This window comes from Alosa alosa, chromosome 11, assembly GCF_017589495.1.
Source record: "Alosa alosa isolate M-15738 ecotype Scorff River chromosome 11, AALO_Geno_1.1, whole genome shotgun sequence".
Lineage (NCBI taxonomy): Eukaryota > Metazoa > Chordata > Actinopteri > Clupeiformes > Clupeidae > Alosa > Alosa alosa.
In genome coordinates, this window is record NC_063199.1 from 11,491,606 (window position 1) to 11,515,913 (window position 24,308).

General features: G+C 41.9%; 1 protein-coding gene and 1 long non-coding RNA gene across 2 annotated transcripts in view; both read left to right on the forward strand.

The window, feature by feature from the left end:
- Positions 1-4,248, forward strand: part of LOC125303432 (ankyrin repeat domain-containing protein SOWAHA) — a 30,234-nt gene extending 25,986 nt beyond the window's left edge. The window contains exons 9-10 of the mRNA XM_048257193.1: positions 1,695-1,848; positions 4,208-4,248. Coding sequence (XP_048113150.1) covers positions 1,695-1,848; positions 4,208-4,248 — 195 coding nt within the window. The remainder of the gene's footprint in view (positions 1-1,694; positions 1,849-4,207) is intronic.
- A 3,297-nt stretch (positions 4,249-7,545) lies between these two features.
- On the forward strand, positions 7,546-14,559 carry LOC125303811. Its single transcript, XR_007195112.1, has 3 exons — positions 7,546-7,621; positions 12,661-12,756; positions 12,935-14,559. It is a non-coding gene; the product is annotated as an uncharacterized LOC125303811 (long non-coding RNA).
- Positions 14,560-24,308: the final 9,749 nt, after the last annotated feature.

Genomic DNA, 24,308 nt, shown 5'->3' on the forward strand with positions numbered 1-24,308 from the left:
AAGTTGACACTTTCACATCAGTGAGCTTCCATTATTGCAAATTAGCTGGCATGGTAATGATTAGTAGCAATACTCATCTGTTCTCTCACTGTTAAATCTACTTATGCAAATGGACCGTGAAGGTTTAGATGAAATTAGCCTTCAATAGCAGTTATGTGTGGTGAAAGACAACCTTTAGGGTGTTTCTCAGAGAAGGCTGTTATTATCACTTAATTTCATTTCACACAGTCTATTATCCAGGTTAGTTAGAGTTTGAGTGGATGTAAGATTTAAGCAATTCATCCTGCAGACTACTTAACAATGATTCTCAATCTATTTTATATTGTTTCATTGTGGTTATAGTCTCGAAACCCAAAATTTGTAAGATGAATCACTCAGCCACTCTGAAGGTGGACCAAGCTGTGACCAGTGGAGGTGGCTAATTGAGATGACTTTGGAGTGAGGCATTTATTTGGTCATTTTCTAACAATTGTTATGGTGCTTTAACTAGATGAAGCGATACACAGAGCATAGGTGTTTAACAGAGAGCACTCCCTGTTTGTAACGTCAACAAAAGAAACAATACCAAGCCACTAGGCTGACATCACTGTCCCACATGGAAGTGGGAACCTGCTGTGTGGTTGTAGTGTCAGGTAGGCAGGAGCTTCAAAGAGTGGTCGCATATCAGGAGACAAGACAACACTCCACAAACTTTACTCACAAAGTCATCAAGATAAAACAAACTGAGGGAGATCATAGACTTCTACAGCCACAGAGGGTCTGACCCAACTGTGAGCCTTCATACCGGAGCTGGTGTGCTTCCCCAGGTATCCACAGGAAGTGACATATTTGAAGTACTTTCCCTACCTTTTGACCTTACCTTTTCTAACGGATTGTGAATGACTGATTAATATACACACACACAGAAATGGAGAGAGGGAGAGATACACTAACTGTTCAGGATGAGTTCCTCACTTTTAGCACCAGTAGGAAGTAGCACCAGCAATATTGAGGCCGGAGGAAGAAAAACCCGTCCTTTTCATTTATCAAGGGCAAAGACATCCGCCGGGTTTGGGAAGAGGCTAATACTATATGTCAGCTTGCAACAGTTAGTGGCGAAGTTTGAGGTACAGCAATCCCATTGTGGTCAGTGGTTTAATTGGCTACGCCAATTAAATGGCACAATTGGAAACGGGTGGCCACTGGCCAGACCCCTATGTACCAGGATAGGTTTCTGAGCCCAATGTCTGAAAAAAGACTTTTCGCTAAAAGTGAGGAACTCATCCTGAACAGTTAAGTGTATCTCTCCCTCTCTCCGTTTCTGTGTGTGTGTATATTAATCAGTCATTCACAATCCCCAACGTTTGATTTCCATTACAATTTGCAGTCATTTTGTTCTCAAATAGCTGTATATCAAATGGGTGTATATTTTGGTATATCTCTAGGTGTACGTGTCGTGTACAGTTGATGTACGTGTTTGTTAAATGATTTAGTATTATTAGGTGGAAAAATCTGAATTTCCCCCAAAGTATGCTAATGGCGTGGTGGTGCGGATGCTGCATGCTCTGCTGCGTGTGTGGGAGTGCTGTGTGAAGTGGCGTGTGGTGGGCCGAAACGGCACGGAGCAGGCGTGCTGGTCAGCACACAGGCAGGCCAGTTTGATTGACAGGCAGACGGGGCAGTGAGTGATGTCTGCTCTGTCTCTCCCCATCCAGACAGCGCTCCACTGGGCAGCCAAGCAGGGCCGTCTGGAGACAGTGGACATGATGGCCAGGGCCGGTGCGGACGTCAACCTGAGATCGGTGAGAGAGCTGACAGTGGCTGGAGCCCTGCCCAGAGCTTTACACCTCGAGAAGCCCTCCAGCACACGTACACACACACGCACACACACACGACAGGCCCTCCAACACACGCACACACACGCACAGGCCCTACAACACACGCACACACACGACAGGCCCTCCAGCACACGTACACACGCACACACACGACAGGCCCTCCTGCACACGTACACACACACACACACAACAGGCCCTCCAACACACGCACACACACGACAGGCCCTCCAACACACGCACACACACGACAGGCCCTCCAACACACACACACACACAGGCCCTCCAGCACACATACACACACACACACACAACAGGCCCTCCAACACACGCACACACACGACAGGCCCTCCAACACACGCACACACGACAGGCCCTCCAGCACACATACACACACACACACACAACAGGCCCTACAACACACGTACATACACGACAGGCCCTCCAACACACACACACACGACAGGCCCTCCAGCACACGTACACACACGGCAGGCCCTTCAGTACACATACACATACTGTATGTACTGGCTTCTATATGGACATACATACACGATTCACTCTCCAAAGAGGATATCATGAAAGCTCTCTTACAATACAAACACAAATCCAACAATTACAGCTATGAAATGAAAAATCAGAACAACTACAATATTTTGACAATGACAGTGTGTCTACACCTATATTTTTTGCTTTCAGATAGGGCTGGGACAACGCGTCGACGTAATCGATGACGTCGACGCAAAATATGAGCGTATAACGTGTGCTGCTAAATATTTTTAATTTTACACCTTCAGTGTTTTCCATACATTGACTAATCTGTGGCTGGGCACCACACATTGATGTTCTATGTTGTAGGCATACTATTTAAATTAAAGATAAGATAAAATAATTTCATTGAGCTGCACTTTTTACTCACACAGCCTTTCCTCGCCCCGCCCGCTCTCTCTCGTAACGAGCCCGCTGCTCCTCCTCATAGACGCTCCTCCTCTGTATGTGCATTTAACAAAATATTCACGATTGTTGTTGCCACATAGAAGCACTGCATAGAACACAGTGGGCTAAATTGCTATTAAATCCGCTTAGCATCGTGACCATGCTGCGCTTGTTCAAAACTGCTGCATTAAATTGTAAAAGAAAACTCTGCAACATAGTACATTGAGGAGACTAAACTAAGTTAAGTTACAGTATGCAATCAAGCAGTATCTCAGAGCTAACGTTAGAATACTGTTTGGAATGTCAAGTTTAGCATGCTTACTTGCAGCCGCTTGTATTTTTTATTCATGCAGGGCTCATTTTATTGACTCGTCCAAAAGGCTTGTCCAAAGGAGAAGTACGAACCGTTATTTGAACTAACTACGTTATGAATTGCATCCACACATCAGCAGCCTTTTAACTGTGTTAATGTTAATTGCAAGGATTCCCACACGAACGTCTTAAAATGACAGGCACTCAATTAGACATAGGCCTACACTACTGAACTTTATTGAATGCTACCTCTGACTAAGAATGCATTACTTTGCACTTGTATAGTCTTTTATTTTGGAATCTTAAGAGCAATAAACATATATTGCAATGTTAAAGAATTCATGTTTTTTCATTCAGATATGTAAATAAACATGTATAAGTTGCTATTAGTGAATTAATGGGGAGATAATCAATAATCGAATCGAATCGGACTGAAAAAATGAATCGTTAGATTAATCGATGCATTGAAAAAATAATCGCTAGATTAATCGTTTAAAAAATAATCTTTTATCCCAGCCCTACTTTCAGAGGAATGTTGCTTTTTATTTCCAAGCTCAAGCTGCTTTTAAATGAATGGCATCAGATGTTTAATTCCTTTAAGCCTTTTCTGTATCGCTCAAATAACCAATTGAAGCCAGTAGTCTTTTAATTAAATTATTGTCTTAAAATCTATTGCTCTATTGAAATGCTCTCATTATGACTAATCCTTAGTGTACATCTAGTTCATGCACAAGTTAGTATATCATTTGTCTTTAAGTCATGGCATTAACAAAAGGCATACTACATCACCCTGTAGTTTGTTATTAGCATCTACCAATGATGTGATACAGTTTTTAATTAGATATAGATAGAGGCATCTCATTGAAATCTCTTTAGCATTTGGTTTGGCTCCAGAATCAATATGGAAAATCCCTTTGTGTGTGTGTGTGTGTGTGTGTGTGTGAGAGAGAGAGAGAGAGAGAGAGTGTGCGTGCTTGTGTTTACAAAAACATGGTGCGGTAAATTTAATGGTGTCAGAATGTTGTGATTACTTAATGGCTTCCCAGACAGACAGCGAAGGCCTGAAAAATTCAATCGTGTGTCTGTTCTCCTCCGCCGCATAATCTCCTCTCCTCACCCTCTCTGCACTGTGATGTGCACACCAGAGATAATGCCTAAACCCAGCAGCAGCGCCGAGCAGACGTGACTGCCAGTGGCTTCATAATTACATAATTAACTCTTTGTCTTTAATCGTTATGGAGGTAATGGTGCCATTAAAATGGGGCCTCTGCTGAATGGAATGTGAATGAAAAATCAATAATCCATACAGAGGCTGAAGGGCCCTCGGTGGCATCGTCATGGGGACGCCCTCTGTGATGCTGCGCTCCCCCTGCACTCCTTGTGCGTGCTGTAAATGAATTTCATTTTGACATTTAAGCACCAAGTTGACATTCAATTGAAATAAAGAGCGTTTCAGCCCTGCTCGTGCAGTCGCTCCGCAGGAGTGTAAAAATAACAAACTTATCACCGATTACACTTCTCCTGTCACGCTCGCTCTCTTGGCACCCGCTAAAATTAAATGCCATTATATTAAGAAAAGGGGGCTCATATTTTCATAGATTTATGACAGAGGTTGTGAATGTGCTCTCTAAGAAATGTACAGTATATAAATGATCTGAGATGTCTTTCTGCGTTTCTCTTCTTTCCTGACCCTGCGCCGTATGGACTGACCCCACACAGCATGTAAGTACGGCACCTGTGTCTTTGTCACTGGCATAATGTGTCTCCAAAGAACTCTATAAATAGATGAACTTCAATTTGTCTCCCTTATATTAAAAAGGCAGGCTTATAGCTCTATGCCTTTCAAATGAATAGAGAACTGACAAACCCTTCTAAAGCCAAATTGCCTTTAATATCACTGTGAAATGAGGTTCCTGACCCTCTCTCCCTGATGTACAGTATGCTTACTCCCTATCTTTAATATTCCCTGCCTATTTCCATGCATGAAAACTGACTGATGACACCTCTCTCTCTCTCTGTCTCTGTCTCTGTCTCTGTCTCTGTCTCTCTCTCTCTCTGTGTCTCCGTGTATGTCTAAAGGGGGTAAGTAATATCCTAATACACCTGTGAAATGAAGATGGATTTGGTGGAAATACACTATACAGTAGAAGGCGCATCGTGCTACCAAAGTACCTCCCCCTCCTTCACTGGGAGAAGAGAAAGAGTTTTAGTGCAGGGCATGCCTTACTGAGGGAAAGGAATCAAATCCCATCTCTTCACCAGTGGGCATGAAGCAAATAGGTTTTATTAATGATTCAAAGGGGAGAAACTCGGCTGTTTCTGCACATTAGAATAATACAATTCACCAGCCCTCCCTCTCTAACACACATACATCTCCTACTGTAAATACTCACATGGGAATTTTCAGGTGAATGTATATTTTGAAATTACTTTTGCCATTTCCATAACCCCGATAGGCTTATAGGAAAATTGCCACACAAAAATAGTACAAAAATAGGTTTTCTCATATGTTACAGTCATTCTTATACAGTACAATCATGGAGACTAAACCATCTTGTAAGTCACAGTAACCAGAGCCTTCTTAAATATATTTTAATATTTTAACATTTTTACAAATTAATCAGAATGAATGCATTTTAATTTAGCCAGCTGGTAGATAATAACCACACAAATGTACCTATTGTATAGGCTAGTGTGCCAGTTAGCTAAAGATAGCCTATATAGTAGAATACTGTACAAGTGATACATGTTTAGGCTACATAACATGAAGATAAATTAATTGATAGCAAGCATCATGTACAGTGTTCAAAACAAATAAACCCTTTCTGATAATATAAAAATGTGTCTAAATCCACATCCATTTCTGTAAATATCCCACAAGTCATTTTTGACTGAGGGTCACCTCACTATCGTGAGCAAGCATTGCTTTGTTTCTGTTTTGGATATAGGCTCCTATGTATGGCAACATATCAGACAGGCGCATATTAAACATGGTAATTGGCCGTTGGCAGTAGTCTTTGTGGTGTGTTCGAGTGCAACACGGGCAATGCAAGTCAGCCATCACCATCACTAGTTCTTTGAAGTCGGTTTAGCTTATGAACCCATAGCTGGGAAACGCTATCTTGGCCTCTGTAATCTGCATGTTTGCTGGGCGTGTTAGAATGAAACTGAGGGAGACACTTTGATCTGCTTTGACTTTCTCTGTCCCTCTGGAAAGTCACCTCCTGGCCTTTACTCATACTCAAACTCAAAGCAGCGCCAACCTCATGAAAGCCAATGTGACCTTTCAAAGACATAACGTCAACACAGACACTAATGCCATTAGGAGATCCCCAGTTGGTCTTCACTATCCTAGAGAAGCAGCAGTGATATGACCACAACAAGCTTATACTGAGTAGAAATATATGTAATTTTGAGTACATATTGAATACACATGAAGTTTTACTGTTTGTAAATGTATAAAGAATGTATCCCGGTTGTTTTAACAAGCTATAGTACTTCATTTTCAGGGTTGGCAACATCTAATATTTAGACCTGCCTGAGAGGTGTTTTGTGGTAAAACCCTTAATTGGTGAAAGTGCAGTTTACCTGATGCTGAACATTTGACACACAAAAAGTACATTTTTGTAAGTGAAATCACTCATAAAAGCATGAAGGGAATAGGAGCCTAGTGAACGCAGTGAAGTTGCCATCTCTAGGACTGGTGCCAGATCAAAGAGTCCCCTGGTGGGAGTTAATATGAGGTGTGCTGTGCTGATTGCTCACGTGGCAGAATCACACAAACGGCAGACACATTAAGCACATCAATCACTGTGTTCTCATTCCATCCAGCTCCTCTCCACTCTCCTCTCCCCTCTCCTCTCTCCCCTCCTCTCCTCTCTCCTCTCCTCTCCTCTCCTCTCCTCTTCTCTTCTCTCTTCTCCCTCCTCTCTCCTCTCTCCTCTCCTCTCCTCTCCTCTCCTCTCTCCTCTCCTCTCCCCTCTCACTTGTCAGCTGGGCGACCTTTGATTGGCTTCATTGTGTGTGTGTGTGTGTGTGTGTGTGTGTCTGTCTGTCTGTCTGTCTGTCTGTGTAGTGTGTGTGTGTGTGCACGTGTGTGTGTATGTGTGTGTGCGTGTGTGTGTGTGTGTTTGGGGAGAGAGCTAATGTTTGTAGATGACAGGCCCACTGTTCACCACAGCAGGCTTCTCGGTCAGACAAACAGGCGGATCTGGAGGTTCCTCTGAGCACAGTGGTGTGTGAAATGACACCCAGCTGCTTTTTAATATCATGGCGGACTGACAGACACCACAGGAAGCTAAATTTACATGCCATTCTTTATCTTCAGCTATTACATTCTGCTTATTTATCAAAGAGTTGTCTGACCAAACAGTCTCTGTAGAAATCATATGCAATGAGTTTGATTACCTGCACTGTGACACTGCCTGTAACACATCTAGGAAGATGAAGATCACTGTGATGTTTTCTTTTTTTTTTTCCTGAACAGGGTTACACTGCACTCCACTTGGCTGCCCTGCATGGACACCCTCACATCATCCAGCTCCTCATCAATAACTACAGTAAGTCATCAGCGGTCCTCACCACCACCACACGGAACGTTATTCATCTCCCCCTCTGACCACATGGCTCCACATGTGGTCACTTCAGTGCCTGAAAGGCCCCTCATTAATAAATGATCCACAACACAAGCAGAAGCACGTAGGAAAGAGACCCAGATGACAAGCCTGTGTTCAGAGCCCTCAGACAAAGGAGCCTTCTGGGGCCCACACAAGCCCACAGAGGGGCCCAGCGACAGAACCCCCGCACTCATCAGCTGTAATGAGCCAAGCCAAGATATCAGTCAATAGAGCAATTCATTAGCAGCTCCCCCGAGACGTTCAGGCTGGACGTGGGGAATGTGGACTTAGATGGGGGTCTGTCACTGAAGCCCCCCATGCACTGATTAGACGTCCATATGTTGTGTGTTAGGGAGCCGCCTAGCTGCGTGGTGCTCGCCATTCTCTCAGGCGCATATGGCTGCCAGGGTCACTGTTACCGGACACTGTCTGTGTACACACAACAGAATTTCCATATGCTGAGTGGAAATGAGTGTTCAGAGCCCTCCTCCGGCCAGCCTCCCTGCTTCCCATGGACTCCCCTTTGTGCCCCGGGTACCAGGAGACAGCAGCCCAACAAGAGAGAGGGCTCACTGGGGGATGGGGAAGGGCGCATGGGAGGTAGGGCTGAACAGAGGGACTCTACAGCCAAGTTGATTCAAATGTACAAAGTGCTAATTAGCAACATATCTTAACAATTAGTTTAGATCAGGTTGTAAGCAATGTAATTAGAAAATGTTTTAACACAGTCACAACTTAGTAGATCTTACATAACAGAAGCACTTATGTTACACAATTATCCCTAATCAATTTATGATACCATAAGCCAAAGAGAGAATCGTTATATTTGATAGCCATACATATTTTTTCAAGGAATCAAACCAGACAATTGATCCATTATAAGAGAACATGCACAGATAATTTATTGAAGAGTTGCCGCATTAGAGCTTTGGTCAACACACTTTTACAGATTAATAAGGACAACTTCTCATTTGGATCTCAATTTGTATTTCTTAACTATGAAACATTATTTTAAAAAAGGCATTGGAACACACTGCACCAAATATTGGTTATTACAGATACCTTGCAAAATAATTGCCATAATGAAATATTTCCATAAAGATATAGTAGCTTGTCACAAAATACAGCCACTTTATAAGAATTAATATATTGCACATGGGAAATCGGAGAGCCAGGTCTAAGCTTGTCTTAACACACAACACATGCAGCTGTTGAAACTGAGAACTATTATTTAAAGCTGGTGTATAAGGAATCGTTTTGGGAATACTTACATTATCTAGTTTTACATAGTGATAGCCATCAGGAAACTAGATGCTCTAAGAAAAATGTCTGAGGCTTTCTTGAGCTTTGTAATCAGCAACCAAGATCTCCATGCCGCCTGCCTATGTTAACCAATCTAGAGATTAAAAACGCCTGATAATAATTTTATGTTTATACTGCACAATGAGTTAAAGGGGGTGGACACTAGCAGAAGGGGACTGCTCTGGAAGGGATTGGAATCGCTTACATTGCTTACAGTCTCTTTGACTTGATGACATAACGTAAATATTACTCTTAGCCATCATATTTAGATTGAAAGTTAAATGCTACCACTACTACCACTTCTACAGTAACTAACAACAACAACAACAACTACAACAACACTTGAATATTTATATAGGCTAGTTATTATATGAATGTAATACTAAGCTTTTAGATTCACGATACGTAGCCGAAAAGTTTAAATTAGTTAAAGACAATCATGGGAAATTGGGTAAGTTTTAGCATGAGCTTTTCACAGTTAACTCCTCTCTCTGTTGAACATGTGAATGTGGCTAATTACAGACATCTCCCAGCCATTTGTCAGATGCTGCTCATGTTGTCTCAGCCTAATTGATTGAGCTGTGGGAACTTGCACTCAGTCACTCTGCTGAGTGAAGCTGTGCCAGGGCAGAACCCCATCACGCTGGCACCCCCACACACTGCTTACTGTTGACTAATTGACCAGTGTGTCAACATGGCAGTAGGCTGCTGATGACAGAGCGATGGGCCAGATTTTTAATGTTTAGTTACAGATTGCGTATGCATCAGGCATTTTTGCAGTACACCATAAACAGAGAACAGTCTTGCACATGTAGCAGTGTATTAGATACGATACGAGTCTGTAGTGTTAGTTGCCTTGACTCTTACTCCTACAGGAATCACTACTACTACAGCTTTACCACTCAATTGCAATTAACTCATTTAAATTGTTATAGTTATTACTATACTATAATGTGATATATTAACAATGTTATAACGGTAACACTTTCTATAATGTAGTTATGTTGTAATTATAACCATACAAACAGTTATAATTAAATTGGGGGATATGTTCAGGTGGTGATGCCTAAAATAATCCTTTCTTATATTCCACAGCCACACCACAAATAGTAGGCTACTCTCCTTAGAATTTTAGAATTAGACCCTTGAATCAAAGTTCAACAATTAGACAATTAAAGACATAATCTGAAGTGCAGCTGGAATATGGATTCGATTTTCTTTATAAAGCATTTACATGTAATTTGAACATGCTGCAAGTATTGTGAATTTGTAGCCCACACACAAAAGAATGGGCAGACAGGGATGTCTGTCCGGTTGCAGGTTTTCTTACTGCTTTATGTAGCCAGGCTGTTGACATGTTGAAAGCAGGTCCTGGGGATGGCCACATTAGGGGATTACACAGATTACAGAGAATGTTGATATAACATAAATTATATATTGTAAATACAATTGGGGCAAAGTAGCTTGTGGTAGCTTGTGGTGGAGGATAATGTGATTGGCTGCCCCAGTCATAGAAGCTGATGCATTGGAGGATTTGATGTCTGTTAATCTGTCTCTGGACATTTGTGGACTAGACTATTTTATTTGTCCTTGCTATTCTAAAGACACATCAGTAAAGATGGACAGTGTACAGTTGTAAGGAATCTGGTATTGCATGATGACATCCAAATTAACCAGGATGTTTTAACAAACATTAACACTATTATTATTGTTATTTATAATATTATCATTATTATTTTTATTGTGACATTGTTGTCGATGTTGTCATTGTTGTTTGTAGTAGTGCTATAGTAATGTTTTGGACTGACCCTAGAGAACAGGGTGAGTGTTCATACAACATGAGGGAGCAGATGAAATAGTTGAGCCAGTGGGCGTTACTCTAGCTCCAAAGCAGTAAGCGTTGGGCTCTGAAACGTAGCAATTACATGACACTATACCTACTATAGTCTCACCAGTACTGTTGTTTAGATAGACTGTGCAGATGACCTAACGCTGAATGCAAATAATAATGTATGCATTTGTAAATACAGCTTTCTTTTTGCAAAATATTGCTTTTGGTTTGATTATAAACAGAAGCTACCTTCTGAATGGATTTTCATAATTGATACAAGATTATGTTTTCTACTTGAACATGTAGGTATAACCAGGGCAGCAATATTAACAGTTTAAAATATGGCCATAAATAATAGGGTACTATGAATATTTTGATGTGTCACTTTATAATTTTTATTGCAGATCATTCCATTTTATTGCAGAGCATTCCATTGTTATAAAATGTAGAAATAGTAAATGGCATATTTCATCAGTTAAAAAAACTCCAACCTCACGGCCCTGAACTCAGTCCTATTTCCAGATTCACTTGGCTGCACAAGAGGCAGATGCTAATACTGCATGTCTGAATGTAAAATGTATTTATAAAAATGCATTCAGTTGTCACTCACTCTGAAAAGGCATCACAGGCTGCTGACACTTCAAATAAAAACAGAGGACGTTGACCTTTATTACTAAAGGCTGTTCTTCCTCGCTCTCCCACTTTCTACAGCTGCCCTGCTTTCAAATGCACGGTTCACCCTCATCCATTCTGTGTTATCTGAAATAATTATCCCACCACTTCTCAGCCTCTCCCTAGTGGCTCCCCAGCGCTTAGAGGCCCCTGGTCGGGGGGTTTGGTGGGGGATTTGAGCTCCAAGTGGCCTGGCAGCCAGCTCTTAATTAACCACCCAGGTATAAGAGCTGGTCCCTGAGCAGCACCTGTCCATATGGCTTCAGTCGGACCACAGTGATTAACAGTGCCAGGAACACAGGACAGACAGGCTGGCCAGTCCCTCACCCGCCACAAACCCGCACTATATTACTTTTAATGACTCCCCAATGGTGGACATGACAATGGTGGGGATACATTTATTAATTTAAAGAACCAGGACCGTTTGTTTCTCATACTCGTCATGGTGGTCATTACTGCAACATGAGAGAGAGAGAGAGAGAGGAGGAACACTCCTCTACTGTGTGTGGGTTTGGGGGGCGTAAATATATTTGGGTGGGTGGCTGCCTTTGTATTTGTGTTCTTCATTTCTTAGTGTTCATTGTGATACTTGACAAATGACAATTTTAACACTTATATTTAGTATTTTAAATATGTTGTTAGCTAAATACAGCTGTAGACTAGTTAAGAAAATAACAGGGTGTATGAGCATTGTGTTTTGCATTTTTTTATTTCAGCACCAGGTTCTGTTTTACCCCGGAAAAAAATCTGTATCACCAAGCTGTAGATCACAGGTCTGTGTCCGATGCAGTGCCATTGTTAGAGAGAGTGGGTGGCATTAAAAGCTCATTCATGTCTTTAATGACCCACATAATGGCTGTGTGTCTATGGGAACCCAGCACCGGATAATACTATGAACACCCTAATGCTCACAGAATTAAGGAACAGCTGTCACACCATGAAAACGAGATGAAAATCTAATATGCCAGCACTTTAGCATCCCACAGCCACTAGCTCGGAGGATAATTATCCTGCTTAGCTGTTGGAGCACTCTCTTGAGTTTAATACATATAAATGCCATATTGTATTTTGCACTGAAGGTAGCCACTATTTTTAGCTTTTTGTTTAGCATGCATCCTATGTTTTAATCTTGTCTAATGAATGGGAAGTGTCAGAGAGCCATTTGTGCTTGTATTAGATGCCAAGGCCAACATCAGAGACTACCATGGGAAAATGGCGGTGCATTACTGGACTGGCAGCACGGATGTCTTCAATAAGCCAGGCTCTCAGTCAGGTGAGCTTGCCTGCAACAGCTGTTAATGCTGTACATCTATATGTTTGCATGTTTTAGGATTAATGTCCAGTAAATCATCTATTTTAGCTAAGCATGATGCTCTGGTGTGCCTTTATATTGTTACTGTCACACCTCCATGTGTCCATGTTGGAGACTGATCCCGGTTTCATTCACTCAGGTGGGAAGTGGTCAAGAGGAAGGCGAGCCCAGAGGTACACCCATTTCTCCTCTCTGCTGATGTCTCGCTCACGGAGCCAAGGCCATCTGAACATGGAGCTGGACACTCCGCCCCTGTCTCAGGCCCGTGCCCACTCCCCATCCTGAAGCTCCCCACTCACACGTCCAGTCAGGGGACTTCCCCCGGGAGCTGAGGACCTCCCCATCATACTGGTCCTTCTCACATCATGCCACTCAGCACTTACTGAAGGAAAAAGCAGACATCTCACCTTTAACTTCAGTGAAGCTCAGACCTCTAACATGGCATGTAGATATTTTTTTTTAGTAAAAACGTGGTGGGGAAATGTATAGTTATGAATATTTAACTTTGGTTCTCTGAAGGAAAACATGAGATGTTAACCAATGGGAAGTCATCACCGCATGACTTCATCAATCTGAATCTCCAATCACTTGTCTTTGAGAACTTTTCAGGCCTAACACTATATGAGGGCTCCCATCAGTAAACTAGTCCTCTTTTCAATCTTCGAGAAACCAACATATTTTGCCTTGCCATCTTTTAGCCTGTTTTTTTGTCTATGTTTTGGTAAATATGGCAACCTTAAGGGCAGAACAAATACTATACTCCAGTATTCATACAAGGCCTAGTGCCAGATAGTTCTAATGATATCTGATATACCACAGTCCACTGGAGTTGTGTAATTAGGCTGTCAGCAGAGCCTTGGTGCCTACAGCCTGCAGTGTGCCAGCCCAGCCAAAAAACATCATCTATTTAAACCCAATACATACAGAGGCATGCGATAGCTTGCATGAACAATGGCAGTGGAGGAGAAGGGGATTGTTTGAGAGGACACGTCTCAGTATCTTGCACATTATAGCAAGTCTCTGTGTTCTGTTTACCAGACACTTCTGGCTGTAAGGTGCACTCATCTCGGCTGTGTTCTGTCCGGTGATGTGCAGACCATGACAGGGTCTTTTGTAGCTGCAGGTGATTGGAGTTCATTGTGACTGTGTGGTGGACACACACAGATGGTCAGCTCAGGGTACGATTTCTTCCTGATGGATTATTTGGGGTAGAGTTACCTATCTGGTGATGCACTGGCCTCTCTCTGTGTGACTTGAATGTCATGTGACTGCATAGAAGGAGACAGAGAAGAAGAGAAATGATGTAAGAGAAACTCAACACAAAAGGCCACACAAATAACTGTACTTACTGTTATTACAAGGAATCTATTGAGCTACAGTATGTGATCACTACGCCAGATGGTACTGACATCACAGTAAAGAATACACACAGGTGTAAAACATGTCGCTCTACTAGTCAAGAGACGTCTGATAACTGACAGAAAGTCAGTCCATTTATCTATTCTCAGTCATCCAAATGTGTTAAATAGACAGAGGAGTCTACAAAGAGTGTAATTGTATGTTTAGAGTGATTTGGCATATTCATGGTATGGGACATTTTAGAACACATTTTAATTTATTTTGTATTTTATTGTATTTTGTATTTTGTTTTGCATTATCTGTGATAGTGAGACAGAGAGGTACTGTTTCATATCTACTGTATATCTAGTAATCCTTTAGTAGTTGGGATTATTTGCAGTATTAAAGTGAGTTTTTCCAACAGCACATTGAATTCATTTATTTAAAAATCCTGTCTGTCTTTTCATACAGTGGTAGTTAATATTAGTCTTCGACAGGAATATGATATGACAATGGAAATTTGGCTTAAGTGTAAAAAATATGAACTAAAATCTTTTACTTATTTCTTTTTAAACTGAAATTTATGAGCCAATCCAGCAGGCGGAGGTGAAGGGCAATGACTCAAACAGGCAGAAGTGGCAGTGCTGGTTTCACAGGGAACGCCTCTGGCAAAAGTCTTGTAGGTGAAAGATTTTGCCGCAGTCCACTTCTAAAATTTCAGCAAGTTGTCTCCAGACATGTAGACACTATCTAAATTGATGAAGTCATAGCTTGCTCTGTGAGACTGTTCAAAAGAAAACTTAGATGTAAGCAGCAACACATACACACACACACACACACACACACACACACATTCACGCTCTCATGCATGCTCTCTCTGACACACTCCACAAATCAGAGTGTCTTTGTCAGGGCTGCGCCTCTTTCTCAGCTGTGTGTGATGTGAGAGTCATCTATGTCTGGCTTGGGGATTCAGTGGTGAGGTGTGAGGGAGCTAAAGGCTGAGCGGAGAGCCCAAGTGCTCGGCCCAAGTTCACATGCAGGAAGCAGTTGTCCATATCTGGACCATTCCTAAATAGAATATGGGACAGTTTATAGGTATTGTCTGAATGTTTTCCTTTCTTCCTTTCCTTGATGTTTCAAAAAGAATATATTGAAATAAATGTAGATATTTTGAACTTATATTTCAAACTATGAATGATATGCAAAGAAAATGTAGCCTTAATACCCTCACTTAAATATATCTTGCATTTACACAGGATTGCCAAAAAAACATTGTGATACTGTTGAATAATTAGGGTTCAGGTTTGAACACCACCCTGAGCAAATACCTGTCTTCCTCTCAGTAAATGCTTGGTCACTTCTGGTCAGAGAGTGTGTGCCCAAGCTCACAATGTGATGCTGGCATCCATGAATATTGAGACCATATGTGGGGGTGGGTTTTGCCCTGCTGGTGAGACATTCCCAGAGCAGTCTGAGAGCCTGATACACGAGCTGTACACACAGCTTTGGTAAACACTATAGCAGAACAGAACATAGCAATTATATCAGACAGCCATATTGTGCAGTGATTTGTCATCAATGTAATCAAAGACATGGTGACAAATATTTTATTTAATGGACAAACTAATATTACAAAGATATATGTAACCTGACTTGGTATTTGCTGACATTTTCTGTTAGTCACACTGACGCCTATAAAACAGCCAAGGTCAAAGTGTGTTCTTGTCAAACTGGCATCTTAATGGAGCTAATAATCTGTAATGATGGATGGCAGAATTCTTGGCCTCACTCCTTGTTAAAGATGTTCCTGGACACCTGGTCACACACAACATAGCGTTCAGGCTCTGTGCTGCTTTTGATTGTGTAGCTCTCTGTGTCTCTGTTGAGAGTGATCTAAATGAAATGTAGTCTGTCACACATTTAGTGCATGCTGCAGAGGATCATCACAGATGAAGGAGGAACTAGAAAAAAATGATAAAAATGGATAGAGGCCACCTTTATATGTTTTGCAGGAGTAATGTTTTTGCTGTGATAATCATCTTGAACTGAAGTGAAAAGGTGAACTAGATTGTAAAAGGCAGGAATTCCTGCTAAGTTGAACTGCATTCCTTGTGTCAGCAGAGTAAAAGTCTCACCTCCCTTTGAGGATTTTTATCACTTCTCTTTATCACTTCGGCTTGGCTTCTGTAAATCCAGACCTTTGACTAGAGGCACTGATGATTGTAGTTAGAGGGCTAGGGTCAGTTACATCGGCTCATTTGCAGGAGAGCGACATCATTCTAATTGGATTAAATGTTGTAGCATTTTCAATGTTTGTTTTCTTATTTACTTATACAGCACAACAAACAGTGATGGGGGAAAAAGCTGTGCAGCAGTGCAGGGGAGCAGGGCTAAAGATATACATACTATTGGATTCAAATATCATTAGGAAGCTATTAAAGTAGCAGAAATTACTGTGTAGTATCCTTTGTAGTGTCCCTGTAAAGTCTGTCCAACCACTCACATCCTAGACCAGGCACTTCCTGTGTTTGGGATATGTCTGCCAAGGGATGTATTTTTTTCTTCTTTTGAACAGCTGTGACCTTAACTTATGTTACTGTTAGTGTTGTGACACGTTTCAATTTCAGCGATAGAGGCACTCCATATCAGTCTGAACCCTTTCACAGCTAAATCCTCTATGGAGTGGAGTCTACAGTCACAAAAGAGCCCTCTTAGTTAACCTCCCCTGTCAGCATAGTCTGTACACTGGAACATAATACAGGGCCATACATCAGTGCTTAACCTGCCTGCACTCTTTCTCTCCAGAGTCCACCATTAGATTGATCTGCCTACAGGATTCCCAGCTCTCAATAGTCACCGGTTTAGATTACAGAGCTGTTTGGACAGCGCTTTATCGGCGTAATTGCTTTTGAGCTGATCGTCGCTCTCAAGGGTCATGAAGAGAAGAGAGAAAAGCTGGAGTGAGTAACCTTAGTCACCTGGCATGTTTGAAAAAGTCTATTGCCACAAGAGGATTTCAGTCTGTGTCTCTTCAAAGGGATCAATTATTGTTCATTTTCATCATTGCTTTGACATGCCTAAATAGGAATACAAGTCAACAAGATATACACATAGAGGGCATTTTGTCACACAAGGGAAGTGTAATTATTTGAAAAAAACCTGTTGAAAATATCAAATCACACAGCAAACAGAATTTGACAAACCGATAGGGAGCTTACTATTTTGATTGTTTCAATTTAGAATTGTCTCAAGAGGTGATAAGGTATTCAAATTCCATTCTAAGAATATTACTATAATGTGATGACAGTCTTGCATTTGCCCTCCCTCAATTCAATATTGTGTTTTTCATTTCTCCTTGATCTAGACTATTTTTCCAGAATCAAAACATACTAGATCCCCTTTGGCCTTTTCACATATGTAAAAACAGAAATGTTTGCTGTTTGCTTAATTAGAGTTTTTCTCAGTTGCCTTGGTGCTTTTTTGCACATCATAGTAGCAATTTCTCCTTCCTCTGAACAAATTGCAAATACTTTTGGACATGTATCAGTTGCTTTCATACAATTCTCTGCTGTTTTTTAACATTATCATTTGCTTATGTCATGTCAGTCAAAATTAACAATACTTATGAATGCTGAATAGTCGTTCCAAATAAAACTAATAGTCTTCATTTCATTGCTTGAGTCATTACATACAAAATTGTTGAACTAGTTATCAAATTCTGTCACAATGCTTTAGAATTGCAAAGAGCATACAGTAAAAAATGCACGTGTATTCAGTGTCTTGTACTCACTTACTCACCTAACTACAGCAATGTGTAACTTTACTGTAGTTTTCAAATGGCTGTGCAAGTGCTGTATAGTGCTGTCTTGAGCATGTTCAGGTAGTGTCACCGAGTTCTGACCTTTTTTTGCATTGGAAAACACTGAGAGAACGGTCATAATGAAAACATGACAAAGCCATTTGACTATCTTGTTCATAAATGATAGTGTCAAGACTTCTAATTTTGATGACACTGACAGTTTCATTGACATGAATACCTGCTTTTGAGGAATGGACTATCCATTTTGAGCAAGTGACGTGCTTTTGCAGGTCATCCACTAGGTTTTGCAGTTTGCACTAATTGTTTTGAGAATTGCACTAACTGCTGTGCAAATGTTAATAGTGATGTGAGAAAAGCACCAAAGTGACTGAGAAAAACTGTAACTAACAAGCTCTTGGTCACTGTAATGCTACTTAGATAGGAAGCCCATTTTAAACCACACTTGAATGAAAGAACAAAGGTGCTTTTTGTGCAGCTTGTGAAATATCAAAAGTACACAAATACATCACACTCAGCATAATATTTTGATTGTCTAGAAAATGCCCAGGTGAGTGCTTTCTCTGACATGTTTGTATTTCCCAATAAGTAGGTTACACACAAAGGAAACAGACATAACAAAGAGAAAGCAATGAGTTTATCTAGGTAGCAGCAGCAAATCAATCACATTTGAAAAGTGATTTAGAGCTGTGAGTAAGGTGTGTTGCCCTAGATTCAGCAGGTGTGCAGAGCAGAGTGGCTGTGAATGAGAAAGGTACACATGCCCAGAGCTCAAAAGGCCATTACTTGGGCTTCAGCTCATCACTTCAATGGAGGATGATGGACAAGGGTGTTAATGCTACATTTCACATTGATCTTGATCCATTCTTATTTCACAATTTTCTAATTCCATTGCTATGTGAATCACTAAACATTTTACTAGTTGTCTTTTTTCCAGCACAGGATTGTTATGTGAGTAAATAGCAGACAGACAGTATTAGGAGCAGCTGCTTAAAAAAATAAATTTACCATAAAATTACCTTAAATCCGTTGACTGCTGAAACCTCCAAAAACTCTCTCTCTCTCTCTCGTTCTCCATCTCTCTCTCTCATTATCTCTCTCTCAGGCTAAAGGTTGATTAATGTGTTTCTGCTCTATCTGTGGCATGAATCAAGCATACATACTCACACTTTTACAGGGCTGATAAGACTGCTGTGATTAATGTGTTCAGATGAACTGATACCTGTGGTCCACTGCATCAATGTCTTTCTGGTGTGGAAAAAGGGAAATACCAGTGCACAGTTCAAGGGCTGAGAGGGAAGTGGAGCTGTAAACGTCAGTGATTAATCTGTGTGCCGTGACCGAGGTTCGAGGGGAGCTCTCACTCTAAACAGCCGTCACTTCCAGGGTCCTCCAGCCATACCAGGTGCCGGCCCAGAGGCCTCCTCACATCAGCCCCACGTCAGGCTCGCACAGCAGCATGGCCCCGAGACACTGCACAGGCACCAGGAGCTCTGAGAGCTGCTTAGAAAAGAACTCTACAGGAAAAAGGACCCAAATGCTGTTGTTGTTGTTGTTGTTGTTGTTGTTTGGTCCGTAGAGGAAGTGCCTGGTTATTAAATGAGCGGTAGCAGTGGAGGCCCTGCTGGGAGCGTTTAGCAGCGTGGCGTGGCGTGTCTGTGTGTCTGGAGGCTGAGAGTGACGGATAAGAGGGGGCCGGAGGAGCTCTGACGGAAGAGGACAGCAGGGTGAGCTCCTCCGGCTACTCCCCTCTCACTGGCCGCCTCTCTGGGCCTCCCAGCCTGGAGGGAGCCCTCAGTGTCAGCATCTCACACAGGCCTGATTCAATTAAGATTAAGAAAGCCAGATTGACAGAGGTCACAGGGCAGTAGGTTTTCTGTGCGAGTGTGTGTGGGGGTTACACAAAGTATGCAGCGCATGAAGGTTTCTCTCTCCTGTTAAACTTGTGTGGTATTCTAGGTTATGTCTTTTCTTAAGACCTACAGAAATAAGGAGGGTGTAGGATAGTGCAGTGCTTCTGTTTATGTTTTCTATTATTATTGGCAATTTTATATGTACACACATACAGATGTATGGTACTGTGGAAATGTAGATTTAGCACATTGTTACATTTGAAGAAGTTAGTTATATATTGAAAGCAAATAATGTACTAGTTATTAAATTATAACAAAGTTTTTAACACAATCTCTGAATCTCTTTATAAAATAAAAAACATGCAAACAAATGCAAATATTCAAGTAGTTCTCACTTTGGTTCCTATATCATTATCATGTTTAACAATCTTCATCCACAAATCATTTTGCCAAAGACGCAATGGCATTACAACCCTTAAATACCATCAATTATGTGTCCCCACTACAAATCAAGGAACACTTAGTGGGGGAAACAGAGTAAAAATTAACCAAATGCAGTCACTGAGGGTGTAATTGGCCACTTCACTGTTCTGACACAAAGGACTAGCTAGATGGGCTATTTAGCCAAATTAGATGAATGCTCTCCGCAGGCCCTTAAATACACTTCTCACTGGCAGCACAACAATGTGTTGACCTTTCAACTTTGGCACAACCCTCCTCAGCCTGAGTTAACTGCAGTCTCCCCTCTCCCCTCCCACAGCTGCCTCTTGTTATGACAGCCCAATAAAGCGGACGGCAGCCAATGGGGGCAGAGCCCAAGCTCACTGAGGAGGCGGCTGGGTGAAAACAGAGGAGAGTGGAGGCGTTAACTCATCAGTGGCCATTGTCAAACCCAAATGGTTGTCACAAAAACCTGTCCTGAATGGGAAATGATGCTTAATGACATGGAAAAGAGCTTCAAAGGTTAATAGGGTTTCATTGTGAAATGGCCACAATGCTCAGGGTGTCTTCAAAACCCCCCTGACATTGATACACCTTAGAAATGTTAAGTATTCTCACTGCCTTCATTTCATAACAATTTATCCATGTTTTTTGCTATTTAAATAGTGTGATTGTACACAATTCCTATTTCACTATGATTATGAACTATGATTCACTAATCATTTACCCTGGGTTAGATAGCAAAAGCCAGTCGAACATCCTGCCTTGTCGATCTGAGTTGCTCTCTGGGGTAGCAGAAGGACCAGGACGATGTAATCTCAAGCAATTAACTGCATTGTTTGAGAGCGCGCCAGCATGGGATAGATATCACACTGGCATCTGCATATGTGTCACTTTGGCTTCAGATGGAAAGTGCCGATGACAACAGCGATAGCTCTTACCCCACTGCACTCTGGGAGTTTGCCTGGTGGAGGTTGGCCTGGCGCTGAGTCTGTCTGTCACTTGGCCCTGGGGAGCCAGGAACCGAGACTGGCACCAGCACAGCACTGGGCTTCACGCGCTCTATTTGTGTCTCGCACAGACTGCACTGCACACACCCACAATTACTCAGGCGCTGACTGTAGGTTTCGGTCTTTATCTTCTGTTGGACAAACAAAAAAAAAAGTGACAGAATGCTCATTTGACAAGCTGATTGTCCTGGGCAGAGGAGAGGGATGGCCGCTGGTAGTGAGTGGCCTCTCCCCCTCAGCAGGTGACCAGGGATGCCCTGGATGAGGTGTACACAGACTACATTCAATAGGATTAGGGCTTGTGTGCTTTGTGAGAGCAACATACTAGGAATATTGTGTGAGTCGGGGTAGCAGGAGTTGGGTTTGCAGCCTCTCTGCACTATTAAGAGGCTGAGTTGACATGACACGGCCGGTGAGATGCTAGTGTGCTGGATTACAGATGGTGCAGTCTAAAGAGAAAAGGGATGATTGTGCAAATGAGGGCCTGATAATGGTCATAATCACATTCCTGCTATTGTGGCACTTGTCCTCTCCAGAGAATGAGAATGCTGTGCGGATATGAGTGGGCGGCGTGAGGCGGGATCTGCCACAGGCGTGCTGCTCTCTGGGTGTCCGGGCGCTGCGCTGGGCAGCTGCAGTTGTGGGCGTGGGCGTCCTGTAGAGCCTCACACCTTCCAGCAGCATGATGGATGACCGGCTGGTCTGAGTAAGCCTGAGGTCAGAGATAAAGTAAGCGCAGCTGACAGTAGTGTCACATGTGAGGCACCTCTACTTCTTTTTTGGGGGGGCTTTTTATGCCTTTAATGACAGGACAGTGGAGAGTGACAGGAAGTGAGTGGGAGAGAGAGCAAGGGTGGGATCCGGAAAGGACCACGGAGCGGGAATCGAACCCGGATCGCCGGCGTACGGTGCAGGTGCCACAGCCAGTTGCGCCACAGCTGGGGCCACCTCTACTTCTTAATACCCAGGACTTCCTCATCTGTCTATTTAGGAATGCACTGCCATGTTCTGTTTACCAAATCAACCTCACACATAACAACAGAAGTTGGAATGTGTATTCAGTTACGTCTGCTGACAAGTTTTTGGAAATGCGACAAGATGACAAATTCATTGATGTAACCTGAGTTTAAACATGGCCTACACCCACAAAATAAACACGTTGCCAGGTCCACCATCTGATATTTGTTTGGTACAAAACAAACAGAATTTAAAAAGGGGTGTACAGTACATTTGTTTTGAATGAAGTATAATTGATTTGAATTGGCTGTGATCAATGACTCCTTTAAAAGTAGTGGTGTTGTGATAAAGTGCTGATAAGTTGTTCTGTAGAAGTGGATAAGAGAACAGTGACAAGCTTGGAAATCAGAATGATCACAAATATTATTGTTTGTGTTTCTGGATTAAACACAGACCGTACAGGTGTGCACAAATAAAAAACATTTGAACTCCACTCAGTAAGAGTATTGTATTATAGCCTAATATCATTATGGTGTTTATTTTCCCACAAGCCATCTCCCAAAACAGAAGTGTCAAACTGTTTCTATTTTCCAACATTCATCTGGCAAAAAAATTCCTAAATGTACTAATCCAAAAGCAGTTAGTATAACTATGTATCTGGTTCTTGCAAATGTGTTATGACAAACACATTAAACTGACTGTTGTACAGAGCCGAGCATTCAACATAATCAACAGGGGAAATAATAAAGGAAACATAATGTAGCCCCCACATCTTTGCTCTGGGCTGAAAGAGGAGAAAGCCTGCCGGAGACACACAGGGCATCTTTAGTCAGTCCTGTGGTTTGCCACTATCATCATTTTCCACCTAAACAATCCAAATCCATGCTGTGCCGAGACTCCTCTTCAGTTGAGCGTGATCTTTCCACTCTCCCGTTGTCCTGTCTGTAGGCCTTGTTCTCTAATTACAGCCCTCCACTTCAATCCGATCCTCCTGCTAAACAGCGCATTGATGCAGCTTAAAACAGAAACAACATGTTAGCGCCGCTGGCAAGACAGGGTGAAATCAGAGGACGCCTGAGTCACCTCCTCTGCACCTCTCCTGCTGGAGGAGGCTGGGACGGACGGGGAGGGATACTGTGTCACCGCCACGGTGAGCGTTTAGCTGCAGGCACAAAACACAAAGCCAACAGCTCGCTAATCAGCTTTAATTTGCCTGTCCTGGGGCAGACACCGAGGCTGAGAAATGATTCCGGTTGAAGCGAGTGTTCTGAGAAGGTGGTGGGAGGTGTGTGTGTGTGTGTGTGTGTGTGTGTGTGTGTGTGTGTGTGTGTGTGTGTGTGTGTGAAATAATGTGTTTCATGTGGCAGAAACAAGAATTTTACTTGCAATCCTCTAAAGTAGAAGTGATATGATACGGCTATTCGGCATACAGTATTTTAGGTGCACAGATATCCTTTTAAGAGGTGTAAAACAATGGGAAATCGTTAGACAGAAAATTGTCCATATCAGTTTCAGCATGCTCCCCTCTGCTCCTTGTTATGCAGATATCCATTTCCTCCATTTCTCAAGAGCTTCTGCATTATTTATTATCCATATTTATTATTCAAAACCACTGAAACTGACAGTTTGCTCTGTAAGGGGAAAGCTTCAAATATAAATCATCAGCCAAATAAACACTCAGTATAATCCCTAAGGCCAATATAAATATATCTCTTCTCTGATAGATTATCTTGGTGCTACAAATGTCCAAGGGAAATGTTGATGTGCTTGTCTATTAACTTAGAAAGCATAAGATTACAGCCAGCCTCATAATACATGTTACAGTGCACCTGAAAGATGATTATTTGTAGAGCTGTTATCACAAAAAAAGAGTAGAGGGACAGACTGTATTTTAAAAATACATTATTTTTAAATGTATTAATGTACAGTATCTCAGGGTATAATATATGTAAAAGACTGATGACTAATGAATGACATCTAGTTGATAATGTATAATTCAATGGGTAATGTAAATATTAGTCAAAACCCAAGGAAAATGCTACACATTTGTGGCTTGATAAAAAAAGCCACAAATGTGGCTTTTTTTATCAAGCA